The sequence below is a fragment of the Nomia melanderi genome, chromosome 3 (genome assembly GCF_051020985.1).
Source record: "Nomia melanderi isolate GNS246 chromosome 3, iyNomMela1, whole genome shotgun sequence".
Taxonomy (NCBI): Eukaryota; Metazoa; Arthropoda; class Insecta; order Hymenoptera; family Halictidae; genus Nomia; species Nomia melanderi.
The window spans coordinates 9,651,502-9,662,154 of NC_135001.1; the positions used below are offsets into that span (position 1 = coordinate 9,651,502).

The 10,653-nt window shown below is 37.0% G+C and overlaps 2 protein-coding genes and 2 long non-coding RNA genes across 11 annotated transcripts; 2 read left to right on the top strand and 2 right to left on the bottom strand.

Moving 5' to 3' along the window:
• Positions 1 to 171: 171 nt before the first annotated feature.
• LOC143174292 (uncharacterized) lies at positions 172 to 2,768 on the bottom strand. 3 transcript variants are annotated; one of them, XM_076365301.1, is made up of 6 exons: positions 2,421 to 2,768; positions 1,466 to 1,614; positions 1,191 to 1,290; positions 1,002 to 1,103; positions 657 to 812; positions 172 to 571 (listed from the first exon to the last, which is right to left on the bottom strand). In XM_076365301.1, exons 1-6 carry the CDS (start codon positions 2,712 to 2,714, stop codon positions 464 to 466), a joined length of 909 nt encoding a protein of 302 aa, XP_076221416.1. In that variant the 5' UTR covers positions 2,715 to 2,768; the 3' UTR covers positions 172 to 463. The 3 variants fall into 3 exon arrangements, with proteins under 3 accessions (XP_076221416.1, XP_076221415.1, XP_076221414.1); XM_076365300.1 differs by having other exon boundaries at positions 662 to 812; positions 1,466 to 1,875; XM_076365299.1 differs by having other exon boundaries at positions 1,466 to 1,875.
• A 1,019-nt stretch (positions 2,769 to 3,787) lies between these two features.
• LOC116429551 (uncharacterized) lies at positions 3,788 to 10,385 on the bottom strand. 5 transcript variants are annotated; one of them, XM_076365297.1, is made up of 13 exons: positions 9,735 to 9,813; positions 9,243 to 9,284; positions 8,690 to 9,096; positions 8,240 to 8,339; positions 8,062 to 8,163; positions 7,562 to 7,723; positions 6,209 to 6,490; positions 5,315 to 5,382; positions 4,973 to 5,032; positions 4,553 to 4,652; positions 4,364 to 4,465; positions 4,012 to 4,167; positions 3,788 to 3,927 (listed from the first exon to the last, which is right to left on the bottom strand). In XM_076365297.1, exons 3-13 carry the CDS (start codon positions 9,079 to 9,081, stop codon positions 3,820 to 3,822), a joined length of 1,632 nt encoding a protein of 543 aa, XP_076221412.1. In that variant the 5' UTR covers positions 9,082 to 9,096; positions 9,243 to 9,284; positions 9,735 to 9,813; the 3' UTR covers positions 3,788 to 3,819. The 5 variants fall into 5 exon arrangements, with proteins under 5 accessions (XP_076221412.1, XP_076221409.1, XP_076221410.1 ...); XM_076365294.1 differs by lacking the exon at positions 9,243 to 9,284 and having other exon boundaries at positions 9,735 to 10,385; XM_076365295.1 differs by lacking the exon at positions 9,243 to 9,284 and having other exon boundaries at positions 7,562 to 7,717; positions 9,735 to 10,384.
• LOC116429361 (uncharacterized) lies at positions 4,505 to 6,156 on the top strand. Its single transcript, XR_004235481.2, has 3 exons — positions 4,505 to 4,646; positions 4,753 to 4,953; positions 5,067 to 6,156. It is a non-coding gene; the product is annotated as an uncharacterized LOC116429361 (long non-coding RNA).
• On the top strand, positions 6,350 to 8,836 carry LOC143174294 (uncharacterized). Of its 2 annotated transcripts, XR_012998118.1 has the most exons (4): positions 6,350 to 7,108; positions 7,331 to 7,671; positions 8,074 to 8,331; positions 8,716 to 8,836. It is a non-coding gene; the product is annotated as an uncharacterized LOC143174294 (long non-coding RNA). The 2 variants fall into 2 exon arrangements; XR_012998117.1 differs by having other exon boundaries at positions 8,074 to 8,785.
• Positions 10,386 to 10,653: the final 268 nt, after the last annotated feature.

Sequence of the window (10,653 nt, forward strand, 5' to 3'; positions counted from 1 at the left end):
CTACAAATGTCTTTATGTTTCATTTTCTGTTTCACATTACATGATTATGCTCTGTTTACTGACTTATTCAATGAAAGACATTATACTGTCGCGTTGAATGGAAAAGTTATCATCAGAATAATAAATATTTTTTTTAATAGATAGCTAAAGGAAAATATAATACGTCTGTTCTAGATTACATAGATTTATGACAAAATCGTTGATTTCGACAAATGAATAAGTAATGGTAACACGTGATACGCAAATGTAACACAAATTGACTATAAATAAATTTGTATCCAAGATTTATATTGAAGTGCTAGTACAACTTATATTACCCTCTCTTCAATCTTCGGGTATTTAAAGTTACAATTTCACAAGCTTTTAACATTTCAGTACATCATACAATACTTCGAGAACAAATAAACCTATCGGAGTCAGAAAGAAACTTCATTTTGAAGAGAAAGAAACTACGATGAATCAATTACCGCATCATATATGTATTGTTACTTGACATGGATGGCAGTATATCGTCACTGTCAGAAAGTGCAGCTCGCACGGCAGTCAACAAGGAGAACGCGCTTGAAATGTACTAAAATGCCATAAAGAATATTCAATAAGTATAATAAAAATGATAATTACTTTCAATCATATTATAATATAAATGGAACTGATACCGAACAGAAATACTCCAGATTAAGGGTTGGTATGAAGCATTTCAAGGTGATCGTTACAGGTTTCTGCGGAATCGTAATGTGAAGTACTGTTTTCTGCACTGCTAGTCCTTGTTCATACCATGTTGCTTCGTACGCACCTCGTACAACTTTTTCACTCTGACCGTTGCAAAAGTTAAATGATTAATATATTGATTACTACAATTAATATATTATATTATATAAAGGAGAATATATGAAAAGTATAATAAACCATATCAAAACAGTATCATTGCTCTTCTACATCCTAAAATCAATATCTTCATTTCTTGAATTAAAACTTGAATTTACTCGGAATTTGTATCTTACCATCTCCATTAAATGATCAGCCGGTATCGCACACATGAGGACCTCCAACAACGAAGTCCCAACGAGGAATATCAATTGCATTTTCACTACGATCGGTTGTTTCTATTCAGTTAAATACATGTCACACTATTTCAAACTGTTATATATTTCACTAATGAAACATTGGATGAAAAGAATACCAATACACACCCCAATTAAATTGAAACCACAAAGCACAACGCATACGCTGTTAATGATTATCGTACCCAAAGCTATATACTGAACACCGTTAACCACTTGCCAGGCATATCTACATAACAAAAATCATCTCTCGCGATAGCGCCCATAAAGTTGACAAAATATGCTAACTTTACCCAAATTTGTTAAGGAAGAAATAATATAAAAATAATAGTAGAAACAGACAAGGTAATCCTATCTTTTTATTCGCGAAAATTTCTATTGACATCAATATACCTTTGCCTTACCTAGTGGCGGCGTGATATTTCTTCAGGCAGTCAGTCAATGCATCGACGGTTGTAGCCGCTCTAAAATCGATCATCAATATCTCAAACTTCGCAGCCGTGTACAGAAGCAGTAAACCTCCAAAAACGTTTGCGCTAACGGATGAGGAACACTGGAAACCGACGACGGATTGGTGCAGAAATATAATAATCTTCACGGGCATATAATCGACCGGAAACGGATATTCGGAGATCGTCGGAAACGTTTGTGTCGATTGGAGCAAAGGTCCTAAGATGATCATGATCGCGCACAAGTAAAACCACGTCACGGTCAAACCGTAAAACTTGGAATACTTGTCGACGTACCGTTGGAAGACGCGTTTCTCGTAGGTCCTCATGTTCCCGCAGGAAGCTGTTAAATCCTCGATCAAGGGCTGCAAAATGTTGTTGAAGTTATATCGAATTCTCAAACACGGCGCGAGCTTCCTTCCACAAAGTGTAATTACTGTACCGTGGATGTGCATGTAAACTTACGCGTACGACAAACGTAAACGTCTATTATTTCATAATTTTAGGTTTTAACAGTTTATTCATTGGAAGTTTAATAATTGGTTCTTCGATGATTATCGAGTAATTGCATAACAATTAACATCTAATTGTCAATCCTTATTCACCGATAACATATTATTATTATACACTTTCCAATGGAGAAATCAGAACGACACGATGAAAAAGTTAATGGTGTTATAAGTCAGCTTTATAATTTAATAAAATACTATATCTTAGAATGAATAAAACCATACGATATCCTCGAAGATACAGTAGCCATTTAAATGACTTTAATATTATATATAACATATGATGATTAAATAGATGAATACATGTACGATGCAGCTTTACTTCACAAACGTATTATCGTATCATTTATAATCGAACTATAAATAATAAAGAAAAATATTTAGAAAAACATATAGCTCACCCGAAAGCGATCTTGCAGAAGGCCGAAAACAAGAAGCTGCAGCATAAGCTGGAACGTGGCAAGCGACATGGAAGCTGCGTTAGCGAAGATGATCGCATCGTCATAATTGAGAACCATTGCATACGAAACCGGTAAAAATAAGCCTAGAGCACTGAGACCTGCAGCGGCTCGCAATATCCTGTGACGCAGCACCTGACCATTGGTAGCGTCAAGCGGGAGCGGCCAACCGCAGCATAAAGAGACACTGAGTCGAGTGAAGGCAATCGCCTTCTGAGGTGTCACTTTCTCGAACATAACGCAAGGACCGTTGAAGAGGGCAGTAGAATATTTCGAATCAACGAAACGATTCCGTTGCTCTAATTAAATTTATTATAGAAATGACGTCGTCGGAACAGTAAGCGAAACTGGTTCAGGCAAAGTCAAGGAACCATTAGCCAACGGAGGATGATTTTGATGAACTGTGCATTGTACAAATGAGCAGCGAAGAAGAAACTTTGCTCCAAGTGAATCGATAAACAGACGAGTGTCTAGTGAATGTGACTATTAAGCAAATAACATGGAGCCAGTATCAGTAATCAACCACGTATGTATTCGAGGTGTAGACGGCCGAATTAATATGTGATGTTGTCGGTGTATAGATAGCCTAAGATTCTCCTTCTTGCTATTGCTGGCGTGCACGCTCAGAATCTTTAGCCACAAAGGCTCCCCCGAGCAATTCTAGGTATTAAGGAAAGGCGAACGCAGCTATAGTTTATCGCGTATGAGATTTATTTGTGAAACAAACAAACGCGATATGTTCAAGTAACCTTTGCAATGACATATACAAGCTGACTTCAGTAAATAAGACGGCATATGGGTGTGTTATAAGTGACAATGGCAAGAAAATGATGGTGATAGGCGAATTTTATGATGCTCATAGATGTGCCTAATGTATTATTGAAATGTAAATAGATTTAACTACAAATGTTTTTATATTTCATTTTCTGTTTCACATTACATGATTATGCTCTGTTTACTGTCGCGTTCAATGAAATGCATCATACTGTCGTGTTGATTAGAAAAGTTACTATTAGAGTACTTAACGCTAAAATTTTCATTCGGTGATAAAGTAAAATATAATTCGTTTGATCAGATACATTTGTGAAGAAATCGTCGGTTTCAGCAAATTAATAATTAATAGTAATATATAGTACACTGATATAACCCAAAATTGGTTACAAATAAATTTATATCTAAGGATTATATCAAAGAACTTGCGTACTTTCAATGTTCAGAAATTTAAAATAACAATATCTCAACCATTTAACTTTTCAGTACATCATGCAATACTTCGAACACAGAGAATCCTACTGCGGTGAGAAGAAATTCATTTGAAGAGAAGGAAACTACTATTAATCAATTACCGCAACATGTATGTACTGTTATTTGCTCTGGTTGGCAGTATATCGTCACTGTCAACAAGTACTGCTCTCAAAGCGGTCAATAAGGAGAATGCGCACGAAACGAACTGAAATGTCATAAAGAACATCCAGTAAGTTTTATAAAATAATAATTACTACTAATAATATGATAGTACAAATAGAACTGATACCGAACAGAAATACTCCAGATTAAGGGTTGGTACGAAGCATTTCAAGCTGATGGTTACGGGTTTTTGTGGCATCATAATGCGAAGTACCGCTTTCTGCATTCCTAGTCCTTGTTCATACCATGTTGTTTCGTACGCACCTCGAGTAACTTTCTCACTCTGATCGTTACAAAAATTGTATGTATATTATATTGATTAATGTAATTAATATATTATACCAAATAGAACAGAACATGTGAGAAGTATAATAAATCATATGAAAACACTATCATTGTTTTGTTACATTACAAAATGAATATCTCCGTTTCTTGAATTTATAATTTAAACTTGAATATAATTTTAATTCGTTACTCACCATCTCCATCAAATGATCGGCCGGTATCGCCCACATGAGGACCACCAACAACGAAGTACCAACAAGGAATATCAGTTGCATGTACACTATGATCATTTGTTGCTGTTCGTCAAGAAACGTTTCACATTATTCTATGCTGATAGGTACTACAGTAACAAACTATTTGATGAGAAAAGAAACTGTACCTACCCCAATTAAATTGTAACCGCAGAATACAATGATTACGCTGTTAATAAGTATCGTAGCAAAAGCTACATACTGAACACCGCTGACCACTTGCCAGGTATATCTAACAGAAATCGTGGTCACATAATGGTGGCCGTCAAATCGTTAACATCACTCATTTCATTTAACCTTATGCAATTCCTAATGTTACGATATTTTTATAGAAGCTTTTAAATTCGAAGCACAAGCCGATAAAAGAATGTTCGAATCTTGGAGGTCCGATTGGAGGCAATTTCATTAAATGTCCACGAGAAAATGACGCGTAAGCCAGAAAAGATTAAAACGAAATAAATGTAACGAATAACAATAGAAAGAAAAACAGGTGCTAATCGTACATTTTTATTCCTCAAAACTACTTTGCAACGGTAATATCTCTCTGATTACCTAGTCACGACATAATATTTCTTGAGGCAATCCATCAATGCCTCGGCAGTTGTGGCCGCTCTAAAATCAGTCATCAATATTTCAAACTTTGCAGCCGAGTACAGGAGCAATATAGCTCCAAACATGTTCGCACTAACGGATGAGGAACACTGGAAGCCGACAGCAGATTGATGCAGAAAAATAATAATCTTCACGGGCATGTAATCGATCGGGAACGGATATTCGGAGACCGTCGGAAACGTTTGTGTCGATTGAAGCAAAGGTCCTAAGATGATTATGATCGCGCACAAGTAAAACCACGTCACGGTCAAACCGTAAAACTTGGAATACTTGTCGACGTACCGTTGGAAGACGCGTTTCTCGTAGGTCCTCATGTTCCCGCAGAATGTTGTTAAATCCTCGATCAAGGGCTGCAAAATGTTGCTGAAGTTATATCGAATTCGCAACCACGGCGCGCCGTTGTTTCAACGGAGTATAACTAATTTTTATACAGTGAATGTTCGTGCAGGTGTGCACGTAAATTTACGCGTGAGATAATGATAATTGTCTATTATCTTTTGATTTTCGTTTTTAACATCTTATTTACTTAAAGTCTATTAATTAGTTTTTCGATTGTCAATTCCTTTTGATCGATAGCATATGTAAGTAGTACTCATTTAAAACGAAAGAATTCAGAACCATAAATTCATGGCGTTATCATCAGACTCCATAATTTATCATAATTTTATATTTATCTAAGAATAAATTTATAAGATCTCATGGAAGGCTTTCGAATTATTTACAAGATCTTAATATTTGATATAATATAATTACTTTCAGATATAGTTTTGTTATAATTGTGTATTCTAATGAACTCATTCAAATGAACCAATCTTTGAGATTTTCTGTTTTTCAATGCGACGGACCACAATCGCTCGAGCACCATCCCTTGCGTGAGGACGTACGCAGTCACAGCATTCAGCCTCACTCCTTCACGGTACAAGTACGCCCAGTCTCATACAACCTAATGGGTCCGGCTCAAAGCGGAATTGGTGACGCACGCACTTTCTTCACTATATCTCACTTCTCAATCTCATCAGCCAATGACAATTTCAATGAAAACTGGCTGCTTCACCCTCTTCAGCCTTGAGGCCATCTCTCCGTAATGAATAGTATACGATTATATATACTGTATTATCATTGTTATTGCGACCAGACAGAAACTGAACGAAGCATCTCCAAAATCATACAGCTCACCACAAAACGATCCTGTAGAAGACTGAAGACGAGAAGCAGGAGCATAATGTGGGTTGTTGCAATTATCATGGAAGCTGTGTTAGCGAAAACGTCCGCGTCGCCATAATTCAGGTACATCGCGTACGAAACAGGTAAAAATAATCCCATAGCGCTGAGCCCGGCAGCGATTCGCAAGAACCTGTAACGCAGCATCTGTGCTTTGGTAGCGTCTGACGAGAGCGGCCAAGCGCAGCTCAAAGCGATGCTGAATCGGGTGAAGGCGATCGCCTTTTCAGGTGTCACCTTATCGAACATAACGCAACGACTTTCAAAAAGGATAGAGAAGTATCCCGAATTAACAGGACGAATCCGTTCCTCTAATTAAATTTCTTTGATAAATTACGTAGCTGCAGCAGTAAATGAAACATTCCGCGCGTGCTCGGCAAAGTTAGGGGGCCAACAACTAGCGGAAGGGGATCTTGCTGAACTATGCAGAGTGAAAATGGGCGACGAGAAAGAAACTTTGCTGCAAGTGAATCGGTAAACAGACGAGTGAATAGTGAATGCAACTGTAAAGGAAATAACATAGAGCCAGTGGTAGAATCTACCATGCGTGTACTCGAGGCGTAGTCAGGCGAATTAATATATTATGTTGCTGGTATAATGATAGCCTATAATTCTCTTTCTTGCTGTTGTTGGCACGCATGCACAAAATATTTAACCACCAAGGATCTTTCGAGCAATTCTAGGTATTAAGGAAGATCGAACGCAGCTATAGTTTATCTCGTATAAGATTTATTTGTGAAACGAGCGACCGCGGTATGTTAAAGTAACTTTTGCAATGACATATACAAGCTGACTTTAGTAAATAAGACAGCATATGGATGTGTTCTAAGTGGCATTGGCAAGAAAATGACGGTGGTAAGTGAATTTAATGACGTTCAGAGATGTGCAACATGTGTTACTGAAATTCAAATAGTTTTTATCTAAGATGTTTCTATATGTTTCATTATTTCGTGTCATTTTTATTGTCAGATTCCATGTAAATTGATATATTTTCGTATTGAATAGAAAAATGATCGTTAACGTAGTTAATATTAAACCGGTATCCCGCAATTAACGAATATAATACATTTATTCTAGATTACATACATTCATGAAAAAACCGTGGATATCGACAGACGAATGATTAATAGTCATAGCAACACGTTGTATTGAAAGATTGGTTCAAAATTACATTGTCTTTTTCGACCAGCACGAGACGCAGAGCAGTGAATAGGGAGAACGCGTTTGAAATATACTGGAAACATTAGAAATCACGTTGAGAATGCTATGATGAATGCTTTAATTTCTATGATAGATGAATATTCATACCGAACAATAATACTTCAAAGAAAGCTCCGGAACCACGGACTTGAAGCTGATGAATTCAGCCTTTTGTGGCACCAACATGCGGAGTACAGTTTTCTGCACTCTCAAATCTTGTTCGTACCAAGTCGCTTCGTAGGCACTTCGAATTGCACCTGCACTCTGATTCTAAATATGTATTGACGATTCTACTCGGACAGCTATTGGTAGATATTATTGGTTCGGCTAAGAAAAATCTTTTCAAAAGTATTAAAATATTCTAAACATTCAATGACATTAATTTTAAAACTTTCGATAGCTGTACATCATCAACCGGAATTGTATTAGTATTATTTGATTTCTATAAAATAATTTTATTATAATCATACCAGGACAGCATATATGAAAAAACATAACCGATTATCAAAGTGTTAACGCAAAATCTTGATTTTAAAAATTAAAAGAATATGATTTTTAATTGAGAATTCTTAAAAACTATGGATTACTTGCTACCATTAATAACTCACCGCCTCCAACAGGCTGTCAGCTGGCCACGTGCACGTGAAAACTTCCAATAGTGCAGTCACGGCCAGAAACATGAACTGCAGTTTTACCACAATACCTCGTCGCTGTTGAGAAGTACAGTTTCTTTTGTGATACAACAGTCCATCAGTGAAGAATCGAACAATTTTCTTAAGTGCATACTTCAATTATTGTAAGACCGGATATCACAAGGAGCATACTGCTGACAATTATAGTGGTCAGAGTCACGTATTGAACACCATCGACGACGTCTCGTGCGTATCTAAAAAAAGATATTCTCTCCTGTATTCCTTTCACTCGCAGTTCTAAAGGGAAATTCTTAATACCACTTTATAAATAAAAGTAGGAAATACTATCATCTACCGTCGAATTATTTTCAAATTCATCGATCGTAATAATGGATTTTTTTTATTACAATACTTTCTATATGTTTTCATAAAGGTAAACATTGAAAAAGAAAAAAATACTAAATATCAACCAATAGGTAAAGTATTAATCTGTCAGATGATTACATAATCTCGAATATGAATTTCCATTTAATCAGTTCTAGGGATGGTATTTGTATTCCATCGGAAATTCACCGTATTACGAAAACGATGTGCTCGGTGATACCTTTTCACCGCGTGGTAATTTTTCAGGCATTCCGTGAATTCGGCAACTGTGACGGCGGCACGTAATTCCGACATCAATATGTCGAATCTCGCCGCGGCGAATATAAGCAGCAAAGCAGCGAGCGTATTCACGCTGACGCACGCGGCGCATTGAAGGCCGACAAAAGCTTGATGCAGGAAGATAGTGGTGCGGACAGGTTCGTAGTCGACGCGGAACGGGTATTCCGAAACCGTTGGAAACGGCTGCGATGTTAACAACGTCCCTAGCACGACTGCAAACGCGCACGAGTAGAACCATACCGTGGACGCCATGTGAATCAGGGAGAATTTGTTCGCGTATCGCTGGAAGATGATAGTTTCGTACGATTTCGCTTTCTCGCAGTAGTCTGTCATCTCCTCTATCAATCGCTGGAATAGAATGGTAAAATTCAATTGTTCCGACTGTCGTTATTCTCGATCAAAAAATATCGGAACCGCTGCCTTCTGCAGCCGGTTTTTCTAATTTTCATTGTGTGCGACCATTAGGTCGACGATAAGCGACCTCCGCATCGTACCTCTCAACAGCCTGAAGACGTAGTCAGTGAAAATTCAGCTTCCTAACAGGACACAAAACAGTTGCTCGACAAATAAACGTACACTGTACCCTACAAATTTTAGTTATTAAAGTGATTTTCAAATTAACTACTAGAATCATTTGCGTTAACCCGAAATATTCTAACGGTATTAAGTTAACGCTCGAAGCGCATATTAAAAATAATACAAATTTAATGTGCACGTCAACACATAATATACAGAGTCTTTCCTAATATATTATTAATATACATTTCCTAATATATATTATTTATTTATTTATTTCATCAGATATCCAATGTTACAATCTAACATCGTCCCAATGTAAGTCAGAATTTCCTTTCTTTTATCTTTGAATGTCCCTTGATCCTTGTTAGAAAAGAAATAAGATTCATTATGTATTTCTTCGTAAAATTTTCTTCAAGTTTCAAGCACGTTTGTCTCCCAAGTGACATAGAATGTGAACTGAACCTTACCTGGAGACGATCGTGCTGGGCCGTGCAGACGCATAACTGCAGGACGACTTGACAGCAAGACGGTACAAGAGCGACTGCCGTGACGAAGGTGGTTGGATCCTCGAAGTGTACGTACAACGCGTACAATAACGGCAATATCAAACAAATAGCACACGCAGCGTTCAGAACTTTCAAAACCACGAAACACCTCGTTTGGAGTTTAGTGGCTGACGAAGATAACGGCCAGCAGCAGATTAAAGCTACGCTGTATTTAGTGAATCTGATCGCTTTTTGTGGTGTTATGTTCTCGAACATTGTTGAACAATTAGAAAAAGGTACAACTCTGCGATATTTCGTCAGTAATTTATTATAATTTACTTATTAACTTATTTTATTAATCTACCAGGATTTAATTTACTGCATGAAGAAAAAATCTCATGCTCGTTCTATGTTCACGTTCACACCATAGATCAACGATTAATTACAGAAGAATGAAATTTAATTTGAATTTTTGCGAAATTCAACGGTGTGTATATGTACTATAATTTATTTGAAATTCTCGTCACGAATTTGACAAAGGGATAACAGCAGAATCTGTAAAATATTTCCCACGCGATTGAAGAAGGAAATGATGTTTCTCGTCTAACAACTTCATTTGATAGACTGAAGAGAAACTACATTCTACAGAAGTAGCAACATCGCAGATGAATTAATGAACGCTAGAAAATCCAGATAGGACGTTGAAACGGTCTTACACGGATTAATGTTTACCACACTAACGTGTCAATTACAGGCAATACAGCCGTGGCACTCGTAATGATAGCTTCCGAGCTTCTATTTCCACCGCCCGTATTGATTTTTCTGAAAAACCTTGCACGCGCGAATCTGAAACGCATTGCTGATTAAACAACAATAGTATCTTTACATAGTTCGTCTGGTT